This window comes from Lithobates pipiens, unplaced genomic scaffold, assembly GCF_037356315.1.
Source record: "Lithobates pipiens isolate NorthernLeopardFrog02 unplaced genomic scaffold, aLitPip1_a1.2 Scaffold_27, whole genome shotgun sequence".
In the NCBI taxonomy this organism is placed as follows: domain Eukaryota; kingdom Metazoa; phylum Chordata; class Amphibia; order Anura; family Ranidae; genus Lithobates; species Lithobates pipiens.
Genome location: NW_027507788.1, coordinates 188,413,181 through 188,433,161, shown reverse-complemented (window position 1 = coordinate 188,433,161; position 19,981 = coordinate 188,413,181). Strand labels below are relative to the sequence as shown.

At 41.8% G+C, this 19,981-nt stretch overlaps 1 protein-coding gene across 1 annotated transcript in view; it reads left to right on the top strand.

The window, feature by feature from the left end:
• Positions 1 to 19,981, top strand: part of LOC143934424 (tumor necrosis factor receptor superfamily member 8-like) — an 84,774-nt gene that overhangs the window by 46,538 nt on the left and 18,255 nt on the right. The window contains exons 4-6 of the mRNA XM_077458030.1: positions 5,296 to 5,424; positions 7,093 to 7,248; positions 10,242 to 10,335. Coding sequence (XP_077314156.1) covers positions 5,296 to 5,424; positions 7,093 to 7,248; positions 10,242 to 10,335 — 379 coding nt within the window. The remainder of the gene's footprint in view (positions 1 to 5,295; positions 5,425 to 7,092; positions 7,249 to 10,241; positions 10,336 to 19,981) is intronic.

Here is a 19,981-nt window from a genome sequence, read left to right as displayed (position 1 = left end):
AGGCATTTTAATATTTGCATTGCCCCTGAGAGCAAAGCCACTGCTTGCATTAGGACTGAGGACTTTTCTGAAAAGTACAGGATGCTGCCAGCCTTTCCCACCAGCCATGATCTGTCTGCGTTACATAGAAAAGCACAAAGATCCAAGATATAACTGGGTTTAAAATAAAGTGTGTATTGAAAATTTTACATTTAAACATCTCTGTAGCATGTTGATGAGGGGAAGACATAGAAAGCCAGAATATAAGTAATTGCCAGACCATTGTTCCTAATTTTTACTGACAGTCTACTGACTGGAATGGTACCAGCTGATTGGAGAAAAGCCAGTGTAGCACCAATTTTTTAAAAGGGCCCAAAATACATCCCTGGGAATTACAGACCAGTTAGCCTAACATCAATAGTATGCAAGCTCTTGGAGGGGATGATAAGGGACTATATACAAGATTTTAGTAATGAGAACGGTATCATTAGCAGTAATCAGCATGGATTCATGAAGAATCGTTCTTGCCAAACCAATTTATTAAACTTCTATGAGGTGGTGAGTTTCCATCTAGATAAAGGAAGGCCTGTAGACATTGTGTAACTGGATTTTGCAAAAGCATTTGACACAGTTCCCCATAAACGTTTACTGAACAAAATAAGGTCCGTTGGCATGGACCATAGGGTGAGTACATGGATTGAAAACTGGTTACAAGGGTGAGTTCAGAGGGTGGTGATAAATGGGGAGTACTCTGAATGTTCAGTGGTGGGTAGTGGGGTCCCCCAGAGTTCTGTGCTGGGACCAGTCCTATTTAATTTGTTCATAAACGACCTGGAGGATGGGGTAAACAGTTCAATATCTGTATTTGCCTAGCTTAGTGTTGTCCGCAATAACTTCTCCACAGGATTGGGAAACCTTGCAAAAAGATCTGAACAAAATAATGGGGTGGGCAACAACATGGCAAACGAGGTTCAGTGTACAAAATGTAAAATACTGCATTTGGGTGGAAAAAATATGAATGCACTCTATACACTGGGGGGAGAACCTCTTGGGGAATCTAGTATGGAAAAATGCTGCTCTGGAAGAATGGTCAAACATTCCCATAGACACACTACTAAACCTTGTGGACAGCCTTCCCAGAAGAGTTGAAGCTGTTATAGCTGCAAAGCATGGGCCAGCTCAATATTGAACTCTACGGATTAATGCCCTGTACACACGGTCAGACTTTCTGATGGAAAATGTGCGATCGGACTGTGTTGTCGGAAAAAATCCGATCATGTGTGGGCTCCATCTGACTTTTTCTGTCCGAATTTCCGACACACAAAGTTTGAGAGCAGGATCTTAAATTTTCCGACAACAAAATCTGATAATTTAAATTCCGATCGTGTGTAGACAATTCCAACGGACAAAGTGCCACGCATGCTCAGAATAAATTATGAGACAAATGCTATTGGCTACTGCCCTCTTTATAGTCCCTTCGTACGTGTTGTACGTCACTGCGTTCTGAACGATCTGATTTTCTGACAACTTTGTGCAACCGTTTGTATGCAAGACAAGTTTGGACTAAAATCCGATGGATTTTGTCGTTGGAATGTTCGACCGTGTGTACAAGGCATTAGACTGGGATGCCATTAAAGTTCATGTGTGTGTAAAGGCAGGCGTCCCAATACTTTTGGTAACATAGTGTAAATACTGTAAATAAATATAACATATTTATATATGAGAACATTTACTATTTTTTGCCCTGAATAAAAGCGATATCTTCCGATATCCCGGAGTTAACGGGCGGCTTTGCGGTTTCTCTACACGCTTCCTTTGGTCGACGAGCACAGTCATGTTACAGTAACTTTGAACAGAGAGGGATGATGCTCAAAACGAGAAATGGTGCGCCCCAATAAAAAAATGTAAAGCAGTTCGAAACTGCTATTTATACAGATATGCTACTGCAGGCCGAAGTTGTCTTTTGGTTTCAGAATCTGTCTCAACTTTCAGAACATGGTCAGGGCTGACATGTTGGTAACAGTTCTGAAATGAGATCAGCTATAAACTAATATCCTCATTTTTAAGATGGGCTAAGGCCCGTGGAAGGGAGGTGGTGCAGGAGGATGCAGTTGATTAGACACGCAACCTTCAAAATATGTATCAAATGGAGAAGATATCATTAAGGTTACCGGGGCCAGGTGAGAAATCTTTTAGCATTTTTTTAAATAAAGCAATAAATAAATGTAGCGCCGGCTCCTTATGAGCATGCGCTATGTGTTTTTGTAATTTTAAAGTTCCTAAATCACAGTTGGGTTTTAGGGCTAATTATGTCAAATTATGATTTCAGTACCAGTCAGTCTAGCTGGACTGCGTGGGGTTCTCCTTGGTCACAGGTCTTGCTGTCACCACTGGCAAGTGTGAGAAAGTAGTCCAACTAGGTGTATTGAGTGTCATTCTTTCTCGGGAACCAGCCCAGTGGGTGTGTCATCCTGCTGTGCATTCTGGGAAAGGTACTGAGATCACGTGCTTCGGGGTTCCGGTCCAGAAAATGTTTCTGTTTGATCTTGGTCCTCCTGACCAGCCCCCATGGCCCTCATGGCCTGGGGTGCAGATCCATCCAATTCCGAGTCTCAGGGCTGGCTAGCCCGAGGCAAAGTAACTGAGAGGAGGATTCAAAGGTGGTCCGGTGCCGTCTCATCTGTGGAGAAGCCCAGCAACTGGAGAAGCAACCAGGGGAGGACTCTTCGGGAGAAGGCCACGCATAAGGCTGGCTTCTCAGAAGGAGCCTTGAGGCTCAGTTTAAGGACACTAAGTGAATCTACACTCATACGGTATCGCCGGGCCGGCTGCGAGATACTGGTACCATATGATAGCTCTCTAAATGTATCTACGTCCCTCAGTTACATTCAAGTATGTGGCAGAGACTTTATTCACAAGTGTTCTATATTCAAGTCTGTGGCAAAGACTTAGTTCAAGTGTTTTATATCAAGGTCTGTGGCGGAGACCTTGCTTTGCTTAAACACTCTATCGGCTGCTAGGCCTAGTGAGAGGAGGTCTATCCGGTAGCTGTGAGAATCCAGTTGTGAACGGTAATTCTCTGGATTTCTATAGTGAGAGACTTCCTATCTTTTGCAGTTCCAAGAGTACCTGAACTTCCTACCCAATCTTCTACCCTTCAAAGAGAGACTGTTTTGTTTACTACTTTTCAAATAAATATCCCAAAAGTGGAATCAGTGTCAGTTTCTACAATTCTTTGGGACATCTACCTCGGGAAACCTCTAGACGAACACGAGGTCAAGAAGGTAACGGTAAGCCCAACAAAACCGGCAGCTCCTTCGGGGGTCAGTGCTACATAAAAAACACTTGTTATAGGAATATTCAACAAGAGCCACTGCATTCATTCAGCAAGACCTCAAAGGAATGTGAAGTCTGTCTTTTTTTCTTGCTACACATGAAAACTTAAGTCTCATACACATGATTGGATTTTCCGCAGACAAAGCCTCTGACTTTTGTCCGAAGGGCATTGGCCAAAAACTTGTCTTGCATACAAACGGCACACAATTGTCTGCCAACAAACACAAACGTAGTGACATACTAGACATACTACGAGTCGATAAAGAGGAAGTTCAATTGTCAGATGCCACCCTTTGGGCTCCTTCTGCTGATTTCATGTTAGTAGAAGTATGTAGAGTGTTGATTCGTGCTTTTCATATGCCACTTTTCATTTCATGCTTTTCAGTTCATTTCTGAATGGCCGTTCATCAACCAGACATGTTGCAGAATCGGAGGTGATAACGTGTTATTATTGGCCTTGGAGTTATTGCTTTGGCCCAAGTCCAGTCCAGGAACAGGAGGAGGAGGATTTCTTGGACCAAAAATTGGTTGCTTTATTAAATCTTGACCAATTATGTCATATGCCTTTGCTGCGGGAATTCCAGGAGAATAATCCGTATTATTTTCAGAATTATCTCTGCATGATGGACCCCTGCTTTCCCCCATCTCTTGGCATTGTTGACCCCCTATATTAAGAAGCAGGACACATGCATTTTATTTTATTTTTTGGTTGAATAATGATTTGATTTGGTATATTTTCTGTATTTTTGGATGCATAGAATACACTTTTTGGTTAAGTTCTATTGGCAGATAGCATGTCTAATTTTATTTGTTTCCTTTTTTTAATGCACAATAAAAACAATTGTGGATAATACTTGGCTATGTGTTTTACTTCAAATGACAGTTTGGCAGTAGGCAGTTACAGTTAAAAAAATACAATGTAAAATTAACAAAGGACACCAACATAGTTGTATCTTTTATCTTAAAAACTACGGGATAATGGTGTTGTGATAACTTGCCCAAAAAAACCAAAAAACAAAAACAAACAACCATAATAATATTATTCTTGATATCACTAGAAAATAAAAGCATTTAAAAATACATTTGCAATAACTCTGTCAGTATCCCCAGCAAAGCAGCTTCATTATTATCCCATTAAAGAAGGAGAATGTATTTCGAGATTTCAGAATTTACCACGTCACAAATGTTAATTCTTCATTACGAATGCTAGTTTACAAGACTGACCGCTTCCAGCTCATCCTCGCTTCTGAGCATGCGTGTTTGTACTTTGGATGTTTGTCCAATGGACTTGTGTACACACGCTCGGAAAATCCGACACCAGATCGCTGTCTGCGGAAAAATTTAAAGCCTGCCATCCAACATTTGTCCGCGGCAACAATTGTCCAATGGAGCGTACAAACAGTTGGATTTTCCGCCAACAGCCTGTCATCACACATTTCCCGTCAGAGAATCCGATCGTGTGTACGCGGCTTAAATTTGCTTGATGTCTGCCCTTAAATCCTATTTCTATTTTTAAGTCCTTGTTTCTATATATAGTTTCTTATCACATATGTACATGGAAGGAACCATGTTGCTGTTTTACATACTCTGCTTCCTGCTTTGCAGCACAATGGTTGTGCTTTACTGCTTCTTCTCTCAATGCAAGTCAATGAGTCAGTTGACGCACTGTAAACAAATATAGTCCAATTGTGGCTGGTATCTATTTCAGCAGATGTTAAGCAGGGTCACTGTAATAGCTAAAGTACTCTAGTGACTAATCTACAAATCTATAGTTATAATAAAATAAGTATTAATATTAAATATATTTTATTTATTAAATAATTAATATTAATATTTAATAATAAATAATTAAAATGTGAAAATTACATCAGAAATTACTTTTGGAAAATATTGAAATAATTTCTCTCCATTAACAGCATTAGGGGATACAAGACTGAATTTTACTATTTTCACTGTTGCCACCTTTTTATTAATTTCCAGGTACGGTGAAACGCTTCGCTTGTATTCAGGACATCAATAAGGATTGTGCAGAGCCTTGTAGTGCCGGCGAGTTCATTAACTGGAACAGATCACCTCCTCAATGTGCAACTTGCAACAAGTGTAATATAGGTAACGGCTTCTATATTTTGTCAAGATGGTTCAACATACAACAAGGGATTGCTCTGCCTTCTCTGTGTATATGCTGTGCCAGTTTAGATTTTAACCAATGAGAATTCATTAAGCATTCTGAAGAGTGACCAAACACAGGGACATAATTTATCCTTCTTCATGATGGTCCACATAGGGTGCCATTAAAAAAAAAAACAAAAAAAAAAACACATATACATACAGAATCTCACAAAATCCCTCACATTTTTGTAAATATTTTATTCTATCTTTTCATGTGACAACAATGAACAAATGACACTTTGCTACAATGTAAAGTAGCGAGTGTACAGCTTGTATGACAGTGTAAATTTGCTGTCCCCTCAAAATAGCTCAACACACAGCCATTAAAGTGGTTGTAAACCCTTACAAACCACTTTGACCTACAGGTAAGCCTAAATTAAGGCTTACCTGTAGGTCCAAGAAATATCTCCTAAAACTATACGGTTTAGGAGATATTTGCCCGAAGACAGGCACCGCTGTCTACGGCGCATGCGCCGTAGACAGCGGCGCGCAGGCGCACTGAGCGCGGCATTTCCAACAACGGAGCTGCCGCGCGTGTCGGCTCCCGTGCGCATGCGCGGGAGTGACGTAATCGTGGCTCCGCCGAATGACAGCGGAGGAGCTGCGAGACCCCACCGAAAAGATGGATGCGCCGGACTACAGGGGACAGCGGTGACATCGCTGGCTCCTGTGTCAGGTAAGTGACACATAATGGGCTACTATGCGATGCACTACTGTCCATTATGCTTTGCCATTGCAGGGAATGAAAGAGGAAGTAAACCCATCAGGGTTTACTTCCTCTTTAATGTCTAAACCGCTTGCAACAAAAGTGAGTACACCCCTAAGTGAAAATTGGGCCCAAAGTGTCAATATTTTGTGTGACCAACATTATTTTCCAGCAATGCCTTAACCCTCTTGGGGATGGAGCTCACCAGAGCTTCTCAGGTTGCCACTGGAGTCCTCTTCCACTCCTCCATGATGACATCACGGAGCTGGTGGATGTTGGAGACCTTGCGCTCCTCCACCTTCAGTTTGAGGATGCCCCACAGATGCTCAATAGGGTTTAGGTCTGCTTGGCCAGTCCATCACCTTTAAACATGGTTACAATTATTTGCAACAAGTTGTTATAGTAATTTTATATAAATACACCCCACTGTTTATGGGTCCTCCAGTTATGCACATGTGGAATTCAAAATTAGAACATGTATTTTTCTCATTGGAAAGAAGTTATTTTGATGCAGTTGCGCTTATATCATAGATCCCATGAGCCCCCTTTCCAGTCTTATACTTGCACTGTTACAGCAACGCATTGGGGGTTATTTACTAAACCTGGAACATACAGAATCTGGTGCAGCTGTGATTAGTAACCAACCAGCTTCTAACTTGAGCTTGTTCATTTACGCTTTGATAATAAAACCTGGAAGCTGATTGGTTACAATACAGAGCTGCACCAGATTTAGTAAATCTCCCCCATTGCATGTATTTGTAGGGAGCTCTAGGTGCCAGCACGTTATGCTTTTTTGTGTGTTTATCCTAGGAACAGAGATCCCTAAAGTAAGGTTCTCATAGGAAAACATGTTTAGTTACTTCTATTTCAGCAATTTACCAATAAATATATTTCATTCACAGGTGATCAGCTTGTGGAGATTCAGAGCTGCTCCTTGCATACAGAAGCAGTCTGCCAGTGCCAAGATGGGCTCTACTGCCAGAGCCCTCTAGGGAAAACGTGTGTACGGTGTAAGCGCCACAAAGAGTGCCCACCTGGGCAAGGAGTAAAGACAAAAGGTACAAAAGGTTTATTTATTAGGAAAGGCTCATTAAACACAGCCTGCACTGGGCCCGTCAACTGTCTGCAAATTTGCAGTCCATCTGAAAATGTTTAAGCTGATTAAGGTTGTTTGTAAAGGCAGTGAAAAAAAAAAATGAATGTCCAAAAAAAAAAAAAAAAAATTAGCTTTTGCCATACCTATAGTTTAGTGTCACAACAATACATCTTCCTGATGAGGTTGCCAGCACAAGTCATGAAAACTGTGTTATATGTGTATGCTGTGATTAATAAAGACTCACTGTTCTCATAAAAGATTCTCTTGGGCATTTCCTTCAACAATTGGCACCCCTGCGCATCTCCTCCACCCTTTTATTGGGGCTCAGCTCCTGAATCTCCTATACACCGCGATCCTACTGCTTTCTAGCGCAAGATTCTCCGGAAGAACCCCCATTAACTGCAACCACCCTCTGCGCATTGACAGCTATAATGTTCTATGTATAGGTTGCTTGATCACTGCCCAGGCATCTTGCAACCTTACAGATGAAAAGTATCAACCACTTGCCGACCGCAATACGTATATGTAGCACCTTCTGGTGTGCTACTAGTGGTAGTGCAGGTAAATTATAGCTGGCCCAGGGATAAACCTAAGTCATGGAATCTGGGTCAGGGTTATTAGAGGTTTGGGCTGGATGACTCATCCTGGAAGCCCTTTGGTTCTAAAATTTTGGAGAATATTCTAGAAATTAGTGGGCAGAGGCTAGGAGGGTTGCCTTGCATATTGGGGGCTCTTAGCCAATCTTCAGGATGTAGACCTGGCAGGGAACTAAAGAGGCCTTAACTAGCCATGAGCCATGCCAGCCACGCTGTCAGGTGGAAGATGGAGAAGCAGTGCTGAGGGAGTCTGTCGAGGCCCTTGGGGGACCCTTGCCATCTAGGGGATTTACTTTGAGTTGTGATGTTATGAATAATAAAGACTCACTGTTATCCTAAACGATTCTCTTGAGCATTTCCTCCAACAATTGGCACCTCTGCAAATCTCCTCCATTCTTTTATTGGGGCTCAGCTCCTGAATCACTACATACAGATCCCACTGCTTTCTAGCGCAGGAGTCTCTGGAAGAACCCCCATTGAAAGCAGCCACCCTCTGCGCATTGACAGCTATAATGTTCTATGTACAGCTTGCTTGCTCACCGCCCAGGCATCTTGCAACCTTACAGATGAAAGTATTAACCATTTACCGACCGCAATATGAATATGTAGCACCCTCTGCTGTGCTACCAGTGGTAGTGAGTGCAGGTAAATTATAAAAAGTTTGTTTGGCCAGCTCTTCCTCCCGCCCTCTGTCCTTGGCTGTGCTTCTAGCCGGTCTCCACTGCTCACTGATTACAGCGATGTCGGAGGAGGAGGATGAAGGCGGGAGAGAGGCACCGGGACATAGATGGCGCAGCGAAGCCGCAGAGGAGGCTCGGGAGGGGGGACAAGCAAGGCTCAAGTCCTGCGGGAACGCATGGGAACGGAGTTCCTGTACTTTTTCCACAAATGTAAATGGTTGCTAGGCTGCACAGCGCCTCAGAGAGAGCAGCCAGCCAAAGACACCAAACCAGACAGAGCCACACTTACTGCTGGTAAGGATCCAGCCTGTGCCCACTGCCCAGTCAGTGCCAGACAGTCCCGGGCTGCCGCCGACTACTGCCGCAGCCGCTGTAGCACATTGCCAGCAGTGCATCCCAACTCTGAGCTGCCAGACTTCTCCAGTTCAACTTCTCCTCTCCTGAGCTGTGCCTCCGAGTCCTCCCGTCCACGAAGTCCACCGCGAGTTTGCCATCCGCCAGAGTCATTGACAAACTTCCAGGTTAGTGTGTTACACACACTTTGTTAGTTACAGTGAGCATGCTCCCCCTCCATTCTGCTGCTGTGTCCCCCACTCCCCCTCTGTTCTGCTGCTGTGTCCACCACTCCCCCTCCATTCTGCTGCTGTCCCCCTCCAGTTTTCCTTCGTGTCCTCCTCCATGTCCCCCTCCGTTCTGCTGCTGTCCACCTCTGTTCTGCTGTCCTCCATTCTTTTGGTGATTATTCTGTTAGTTTGACAAGTTAACTTACTTTGTTTTTGTAAACTGGCACTTTACAATAAATGTTGCACTGTATTTTCTGTGAAATATATATGCATATGAGCGTATCATTTATTTATTTTTGTTGGTGGAGGGTGGATCTTGGGTGGGAGTTCCCACACTTTTTTCCCCAGGACTTGACCCCTGGGGACAAAGGACTGACACATAGAAGGCGGGGGCTCGACAGCGCGGGAACCTGTTCGCGGTCCACCTGTCACCTGCCGACGGTAGACAGGTGGACCGGGATCGAGGAGTTGCCGACCCCCTGCCCTAATAAAACAACAACAAGAAAAAAAAAAGCCAAAAGACTGTTCTCTGTGTCTGGATGCAAGAAGGAAATGCCGTGTGACTGTCTGTGCAGCAGTGGGGAACTCTGCCTGATGTTCTGTGTCTCTCTGATCAGCCTCTGCAGTGGTGCTCCATTCACACCTAAGCGTATAAATTTACTGGCGTTTTTCAGGCTTTTTTTGCAGCTTTTTACAAGCTTTTTTAAAGCGTTTTAGAAGTGTATTACAAGCGTTTTACAGCTTCAGGCATTTAGGTTTAGCCAATAGAAAGCACTAGGGGGAGGAGAGGGAGAGGAAATTATGGGTGGAGAGAGCTGCTATTTGAGCAGAAAATGCTCGTACAGCACTTGTAAAACACGCAAGTCACATGTTTCTATTGAAGTCTATGGAGCCCAAAAACGCTTGTAATCTGCCAAAAAAGAGGCTCATGTACTTTGAGCTTCAGGCATTTTGCTTCAGATGACAGAACGCTCAGATGTGAATAGAGGCCATTGAAATTAATAGGATTTGGTTTTCTGAGCGTTTTAGAGCTACAAGCTTCAAGCAGAAATGGGTGTGAACGGGGCCTAATAAAATTAATAAAATACCGAGTGAAATTTTCTGTGCCTTTTTCAGGGACTTCAGAAAAGGACACAGTATGTGAAGCATGCCCCCCTGGCACGTACTCCTCCATCAACTCCGCCACAGAAAACTGTAAACCGCACACCGAGTGAGTATAACTAATTGTTAATAATGGTAAGCTTCCAGAGCAAACTGTCTGCATATTGATGGGCCAGAGAATCTATCCAAAATGATTCAAATGGATATTTTTTTTTTATTATTTTAATTTATTACTACACAAGCTAAACAGTGCTTTACATATACAGTGCTTTGAAAAAGTATTCATACTCCTTGAAATTTTCCAAATTTTGTTATATACTACCAAAAGTGTAAATGTATTTTATTGGGATTTTATGTGATAGACCAACACAAAGTGGGACATAATTGTGAAGTGGAGGGAAAATTATAAATGGTTTTCAAAATGGTTTACAAATAAATATGTGAAAAGTGTGGGGTACATTTGTATGGCGCCCCCTGAGTCAATACTTTGTAGAACCTTCTTTTACTGCAATTACAGCTCCAAGTCTATTTGGGGATGTCTCTACCAGCTTTGCACATCTACAGAGTGACATTGACCATTCTTTATTTCAAAATATCTCAAGCTCTGTCAGATTGGATGGAGAGCATCTGTGAACAACAATTTTAAATTCTTGTCACAGATTCTCAATTGGATTTATTTCTGGACTTTGGTTGGGCCATTCTAACACATGAATATACTTTGATCTAAACCATTCCATTGTAGCTCTGGCTGTATGTTTAGGGTCGTTGTCCTGCTAGAAGGTGAACCTCTGCCCCAGTCTCAAGTCTTTTGCAGACTCTAAGCCCTTGTACACACGGTCGGACATTCCGACAACAAAATACGTCGGATTTTTTCTGATGGATTTTGTCCGAAACTGGTGTTGCATACACATGGTCGGACAAAGTTGTAGAAAAATCTGATCGTTTGGAACGTGGTGACGTTCGTTCGTTACGACGGGACTATGGTGTGGCTAGTAGCCAATAGCTTTGGTCTCGTAATTTGATCTGAGCATGCGTGTCACTTTGTCCGATCGGAATTCTCTACAAATGATCAGACAAAGTCCGATCGGATCATGTTGTCAGAAAATGTTATATCCAGCTCTCAAACTTTGTTGGTCGGACATTCCGACGGAAAAAGTCTGATGGAGCCCACACACGGTCGGATTATCCGACAACGCGGTCCGATCTGACATTTTCCGTCGGAATGTCCGACCATGTGTACAAGGGCTAACAGGTTTTCTTCTAAGATTGTCCTGTATTTGGCTCCATCCATCTTCCCATCAACTCTGACCAGATTCCATGTCCCTGCTAAAGAAAAGCATCCCACAACATGATGCTGCCACCGCCATGTTTCATGGTGGGGATGGTGTGTTCAGGGTGATGTGCAGTGTTAGTTTTCTGCTATACATAGCGTTTTGCTTTTACGCCAAAATTTCAATTTTGGTCTCATCTGACCAGAGCACCTTCTTCCACATGCTTGCTGTGTCCCCCACATGGCTTCTCACAAACGGGACTTATGGCTTTCTTTCAACAATGGCTTTCTTCTTGCCACTCTGCCATAAAGGCCAGATTTGTGGAGTACACGACTAATGCCTTGTACACACGATCGGAAATTCTGATAGAAAAGGTCCGAGCGGATTACATTGTCGGAAAATCCGATCGTGTGTGGGCTCTATCAGACGGAAAAAATTTGAGAGCAGGATCTCAAACGCATGCGCAGATCAAATTATGAGACCAAAGCTATTGGCTACTGGCCTCAAAATAGTCAGGTCGTAACGAACGAACGTCATCACGTTCCGAAACTATCAGATTTTCCGACAGCTTTGTCCGACCGTGTGCATGCAACACCAGTTTAGGACAGAATCCATCTGAAAAAATCTGACGGATTTTGCTGACCGCGTGTACAAGGCATTATAGTTGTCCTGTGGACAGATTCTCCCACCTGAGCTGTGGATCTCTGCAGCTCCTCCAGAGTTACCAATGACCTCTTGGCTGCTTCTCTGATGAATGCCCTCCTTGCCCGGCCTGTCAGTTTAGGTGGACGGCCATGTCTTGGTAGGTTTGCAGTTGTGCCATCCTCTTTCCATTTTCAGATGATGGATTGAACAGAGCTCTGTGAGATGTTCAAAACTTGGGATATTTTTTTATAACCTAACCCCGCTTTAAACTTCTCCACAACTTTATAGCTGACCTGTCTGGTGTGTTCCTTGGCCTTCATGATGCTGTTTGTTCACTAAGGTTCTTTAACAAATCTGAGGCTTCACAGAACAGCTGTATTTATACTAAGATTAAATTACACACAGGCGGCCCCTATTTACTAATTAGGGGACTTCTGAAGGCAATTGGTTACACTAGATTTTAGTTAGGGGTATCAGAGTAAAGGGGGCTGAATACAAATTCACACCACACTTTTCAGATATTTATTTGTAAAAAAAAAAAAAAAAAAATTTATAATTTTCCTTCCGCTTCACAATTATGTGCCACTTTGTGTTGGTCTATCGCATAAAATACATTACATACATTTATGTTTTTAGTTGTACTATGACTGTAGCACTAACCCCCAAAGGAGCTGCTGATTAGATTGGGCCTGCACTCTTCTTAGAAACCCCACTAACTTGACTCAATCCCCTTGGCTCAGCTGTGGTGCAGTGTAATACAGTACAATATAAAACAATGCAAAGTACCTGTATTATACCCTCAGGATCCACTGGCCTCACCTGGTGGGAAGAAACAATATGCCACACAACTGGATACTTAACCAGAAATATCTTTCCCGCAAAATATTTACACAGGTGATTACAGGAATTGTGCTGTCATCCCAACGTAGGGTGACAGCACAATATATTTCAATATAACACAATACAAAATGTATATATATGTATAACCTGGGAGCTCCCCCTGCTTTAAATGCTATATGTGAGGCCTCACTTAAAATACTTTTATCTGGGGTCTTCTTTTCTTCGCTAACTAGCTAAATATGTATTTGTAATCCAAAATTCATGGAGGATTAAGCTGAAATGCTCCTGGTGTAAGTCCAGTAACTTATTTACAAACGCTTGAGGCGCCAAGGTAGATAGGCCTCAAGCCTGTTCAGTGTCAGTTGCTCTGCTGTGCCTCCGTGGAAATATAGGTTCCACTGAGGCCTGTATGTGAGTTTAACTGCGTGCAAAAGTTAACAAATGGTGGGCCGCAACCCGCTCACCAACTGGATCAGAGTTCCGCATGATCACTTTGGCCCGGTGACTGTAGCTTGCCTTTTTGTCAGCTGGGCCAGACGCTCTGTATCACTCCTCTGAATCAATCCGGTTCTCCGATTCTCTGCTGATTGCCTTTGGACCTTCTCGATCCAGCTACCGTCTTTCAGGCTCCGTCAGGTCACCTCACAAACAAACAAGCTGGCACTCTGCAATGGTTATCGGCCGCTGTCTCCGAGAAACCTCTCCACAGATCCGCACAGGCAGGCAGCGTGGTCCCAAGAGACCTAAAATGGCCAATTGGGTCCCTTTTATCCCCTACCCAGCATGCACTGCGTAAAAGAGTGTTCATGGGTAGGTCACACAGACTCCTGGGTAACAAGGTAAACCTTCAGAACCCAAACAAACAGTCACTTCCTGTACAAGTCTTTAGGTTGTTCTGTGGTGATAATAAACAGGTGCATTACCCATATTTGGTCACTAGATGGCTCTGGTATGAAACCACAGTAATGTCCATAAACCTTACATTAAGCATACATAACCACATCAATAGGCAAGAATGTCAGCGCTACATGCCAAAATGTGGAAAATTTCAAGGGGAATGAATACTTTTTTCAAGGCACTGTACACTCACCGGCCACTTTAGATACACCTGTTCAATTGCTTGGTAACACAAATTGCTAATCAGTCAATCACATGGCAGCAACTCAATCCATTTAGGCATCTAGACGTCTTGCTGAGGTTCAAACCGTGCATCAGAATGGGGAAGATAGGGGATATAAGTGACTTAGAATGTGGCATGGTTGTTGGTGCCAGACGGGCTGGTCTAAGTATTTCAAAAACTGCTGATCTACTGGGATTTTTACACACAGCCATCTCTCGGGTTTACAGAGAATGGTCCCGAAAAAGAGAAAATATCCAGTTGTGTGGAGGAAAATGACTTGTTGATGTCATAGGTCAGAAGGGAGAATGATTCGAGATGATAGAAACGCAACAGAAACTTAAATAACCACTTGTTACAGCCAAGGTATGCAGAATACCATCTCTGAACGCACAACACATCAAACCTTGAAGCATCCACCTGTCTATGTAGGGTTATGGACTGCATTGGTCTTGATGAGGTCAGGACTTGGTGGAGAATCATGGAGAAGACACTGTGGGGACCAGTTTGGCAGCACGGGGAATGGAGGATCAAGAAAGTAGATCTTCTTTTCTATATCGCCTAGACCTAAACTTGCAATTAAAGTGGCTGTATACCTAGTAGACATGGGCACCATCCAAAAATTAGTTTCCTGGGGTGTTAACTTTTAGGTTCAGTAACTTTTCGTAACAATTACGAATTTTTGTTATGAATTTGGATCCGAACTTCATGAACAAAATTTTCGTATTTTGTACGGAATTCGTATGCATAAAAATTTGTATTTCGGATTCGTATGAATTTCAGGAAATTCGTACGAATTGAAAAGTCAAACAAATCACACATGTCTAATACCTACCCTGTTTCCCCGAAAATAAGACCTAGCGTGATTGTCGTTGATGGCTGCAATATAAGCCCTACCCCCCCAAATAAGCCCTAGTTAAAGTCCTTGTGGGTCTTATTTTCTGGTTAGGGCTTATTTTTGGGGAAACAGGGTAGAGCTTATTTGGGGAAACAGGGTAGTTACACCACTTTTACCTATGGGTAAGCCTATAATAAGGCTTACCTGTAGGTACTGTGAATATTTCCTAAACTTGCACAGTTTAGGAGATATTCATTGAATATGCTTGCGCCAACGTCATCAGCGCATGTGCACTGAAGAAACGCCCCGCTCATGCGGTTTCTTCAGGGCCTGTGCCATGACCGGCAGTTCTCATGAGCGGGAGAGACATCATCGCCGCTCTGGAGCCTGCGAACCCAGAAATAACTCCAGGAGACATGTACACAGCTACACAGTTAGAAAACTCTTTTTCTTTTTGGGAAAAAATTAATTTTAATAAATAAAAAAACAAAAAACTAAAAACAAAACACAATAGTTACCCCATTTTTTTTGTATAATGTGAAAGATGTTAGATACCTAACATGTCATGCTTTAAAATTGCACATGCTCGTGGAACGTTAACAAACAACGTTACTTAAAAATCTCCATAGGCGACGCTTTAAAAAAAAATGTATTTTACTTTATTTATTTATTTATTTATTTTTCTCTGTCCCTTTATTTTTTACCACTTTTATTCCTATTGAAAGGCATGTAAGCATCTCTTGTAGTAGAAATAAGGATGACAGGTACTCTTTTTTGAGGGATCTGATGTAAAAAATACCCCAGATCTCTAATTTACCTTTAAAAGCAAAATGCACTACCTATATAATGAAAGGTGACAGACCCCGTTCACTTGTTAGGTGCTATGTGCCTCTATAGTGACTAATAAATGTGCATATACTTATAGTGCAATCCTAATAAATTACCAATGTGCATATGCTAGTGGTGCAAACCTCACTAGATTGCCAAATAAATATGAACTAGGTATAAATAAATATTTCAAAGTGATACATAAACCGTAATGCTTCAATAACAAAACTACCAGTATATAAAAAAAAAAAGTAACCAAAATAAATAAAATCCAAAAAATTGTTTTTGTAATAATAATAATAATAATAAATATATATATAGTCCCAAAAGTGTAAGACAAATAAAAAAATAAAAAATAAAATAAAATAATAATAAATAAATAAAAAATAATTGAAACAATATGAAACGACCTCAAAAAAAATTAGCATGCCACGTCCAAAAAAATATACATCAAAAAAATCAATCCAACCAAAGCCTTGTGTGATAATTAAGTGCTTGGTGATGATACACAGGAACAAAATCCCAGTGACTTTTAAGTGCTCCCCCTCTTGGGTCCCCACTCACCAACTTCAGTAACACCTACAGGGGTATCTCGCATAGCATATAGGCTTGATGTACCGATCATTCAGCCAGGCTCCAACTTTTCCAACCAATATCCAGCTCCTATGGACCTTCCAAGGATATCCCGCAGTTGGATCAAATTGTGTGTGCAAACGATCTCTCTCCGAGCCCAGATCAACCAGTTGTGCTCCTATCCTAATGCTCTCTCCAATATCCAGTATAGGTAAGGGTTTTCATGCAAGAAATTAGATATGGGCTCCCATAGTGTAGTATTTTTAAATAAGGAAATGTTTTTATTCCAAAATGAAAACAGTAGAAAAAGAAAGACAAAAAAGGTAAAAATAGAAAATAAAAACAAATGTTCCATACTATGGAAACTCCTCTCAAAGTCCTACAACTATTGGAGAAATGACAGCTTCAGACCCGTGGTATGTCTCACTTGCAACGTGCGTTCCACAGGCTCACTGACCGCTATCACACCCGGAAATGACGTCAGTGCGTGACGCACGTTTCATTATCAAACGTCTTCTGAGGCGGTGCCATGTTACTGAACTAACATTCTTATATAGGCCAGCGGCCGTGCAGGACCCACCCCTTATGAAAATATATATATATATATATATATATATATATATATATATATCTGAATACAAGGAACACTGATGATAAAATGGGTACATGTGTATAATTAAAATGATAGCAGTCTCAAAGCCAGGTAGTATTGATGAGCAGTATGCCTCTGTGTACATACTCCCTCTAGTGGTAAATAGTAGTAACGGGCACAAGAATAATCAGGTAGAGGTACAAACCTGATATTACCCAGTAAATATCATCAGTACTCAACTCAGAGAAACAACACAGAATATTAACCGGTTCCCAATGTACGTCGGCAGAATGGAACGGACAGGTAAATGGGCGTACATGTACGTCCCTTTAAATTTGCCACCTTGCCATCGCGCGCGCGCCGGTCGGGACCTCCGTGAGTCGGATCGCGGGTCCTGTGGACTCTATCCCTGTGGGGATACCTGCCATCGTCTCACGGGAAGGAAGAACGGGGAGATGCTAATGTAAACAAGCATCTCCCTGTTCTGCCTAGTGACCGTGTCACTGATCTCTGCTCCCTGTGATCGGAGCAGAGATCAGTGACCTGTCACACACAGCCACGCCCCCCCCACAGTTAGAAACATGCCCCTAGGACACACTTAACCTCTACACTGCCACCTAGTGGTTAACAAAAACAACAAATTCTCCTGCGCTTTGGTTTCTTGGTCTTTAAAATGTGATATATACAGTTTGAAGTGGTGTTGTCACTAAGTCTTGCAGCCCTCCTTTAGAACATTGGGTGTTCAAATACTAGAGAGAAACAATACAAAAAGGGAGAAGGCGCACTGACCTAGTGCATTACCAAAAAACAGCTTTATTTAAATAAAACAAATAGCAAAATGGCTACTCACAAACGAGTGTTGGTCAAAGGCAAAATCAATAAAAATGAATCCATCGCACCAGACGTTTGGCGAATCCAGACCAGATGTCAGAGGAATTGGTAGATACCTCTACGGAAATAGCTAACGCGTTTTCGGGAGTGACCCCCTTTCTTCAGAGCCAAAAAGGACAATGGTCATTTTGTCCTTTTTGGCTCTGAAGAAAGGGGGTCACTCCCGAAACGCGTTAGTATTTCCGTAGAGGTATCTACCAATTCTTCTGACATCTGGTCTGGATTCGCCAAACGTCTGGTGCGATGGATTCATTTTTATTGATTTTGCCTTTGACCAACACTCGTTTGTGAGTAGCCATTTTGCTATTTGTTTTATTTAAATAAACCTAGTGGTTAACCCCTTCACTGCCAGTGTCATTTACACAGGAATCAGTGCATTTGTATACTGATTGCTGTATAAATGACAATGGTCCTAAAAATGTGTCCAAAATGTCCGATGTGTCCGCCATAATGTCACAGTCACAATAAAAAGCGCTGATCGCCGCCCTTACTAGTAAAAAATTATTAATAAAAATGCCATAAAACTATCCCCTATTTTGTAAACACTATAACTTTTGCGCAAACCAATCAATAAATGCTTATTGCGATTTTTTTTACCAAAAATATGTAGAAGAATATGTATCGGCCTAAACAGAGGAAAAACATTTTTTTTAGATATTTTTGGGGGAATATTTATTATAGCAAAATGTAAAAAATAATGTGTTTTTTTTAAATTGTCGCTCTTTTTTTGTTTATAGCGCAAAAAATAAAAACCACAGGGGTGATCAAATACCACCAAAAGCTCTATTTGTGGGGAAAAAAGGATGTCAATTTTGTTTGGGAGCCACGTCGCATGACCGCGCAATTCTCAGTTAAAGCGACGCAGTGCCGAATCACAAAAAGTGCTCTGGTCTTTGGCAAAATGGTCCAGGGCTTAAATGGTTAATAATAAACTACACCCTACATGCCAAAGAAAAACTCATACGCCAGCGGCCGTGCAGGAACCACCTCAGCTACTGAGGAAACAGTACAAATATATACATTCACATTGGAAGTAGTGTATAAATATCTGAATACAAGGAAAACTGATGATAGAATGGGTACATGATATAATTATAGCATCTCAAATCGGGTAGTATTGATAAGCAGCATACCTATGTGTGCATACTCCCCCTAGTGGTAAATAGTGGTAACAGCCATTAGAATAATCAGGTAGAGGTAAAAACCTGATATTACCCAATAAAATCATCAGTACTCCATTCAGAGATATAACACAAAATAGCAATAATAAACTGCACCCTACATTCTAATGGAAAGCTCATAAGGACACCTAGTAAATATAAATAATAACTTAACCCAGAGATCTGTATCCATCACTAGCAACCCCATTCTTATCTGGGGTATCAGCCTGTTATACACATATTCTTCCCACATGTCCATGAAGAGGTTAGCTATGCTCGGTGTGTAGCGTGCCCCCATAGCAAGGGAATTACAAAAAAAATAAAAACTGAATAACATGACCACAGGTTTTTTGTTACAAAGTGAAGCTGACCACAGATTCACTGCCCGCTTCAGCTTTCACACTAGAACTAAAAATAATATGCTAATTATCACAAGTCATCTCCTGTAAAAAGAAAGCATAGCGGTTGCGACTATGTGTCATATGTGTCACTGCACAAGCGGATTCTTCTTGAAAATCTATTTATTCTATCTTATATTTAATTTATAGACTTTTCTATACGCACTATATTTATATTTATTTTTGTTAGTTTTTATCTGCGCTGTACTATTACTTTTCATATTCTGCATGAAATTTCTAGTTAGACAAAGCCAGCCCCAATGCATTAGCTAAACTACAGTGCTCTGTATATCCTTTGTCTTGTATTATTTGAAAAAATAAGACTGCATTCGTGTATATAGAAAAACAGATATAAACAGTTTAAAGGAGGCGTACAGACAAATCTCGTTTGGCTGTACTAGTCCTGTGAATCACAGGAGTTCAGTTCGTTCTGCGCTCTTGTGACCCATTTTCAGCAGACAGCTGGCTGAAGCCCACTGTCGGCTGACATCACAGAGACGGTCCAGGCTGGGGATTGCGACAATATGCTTGGGATCCGCCCACAATCCTGGACCGTCATCTGGCCCAGCATTGAGAATTTTTAAACAGACATCAAAAACCAT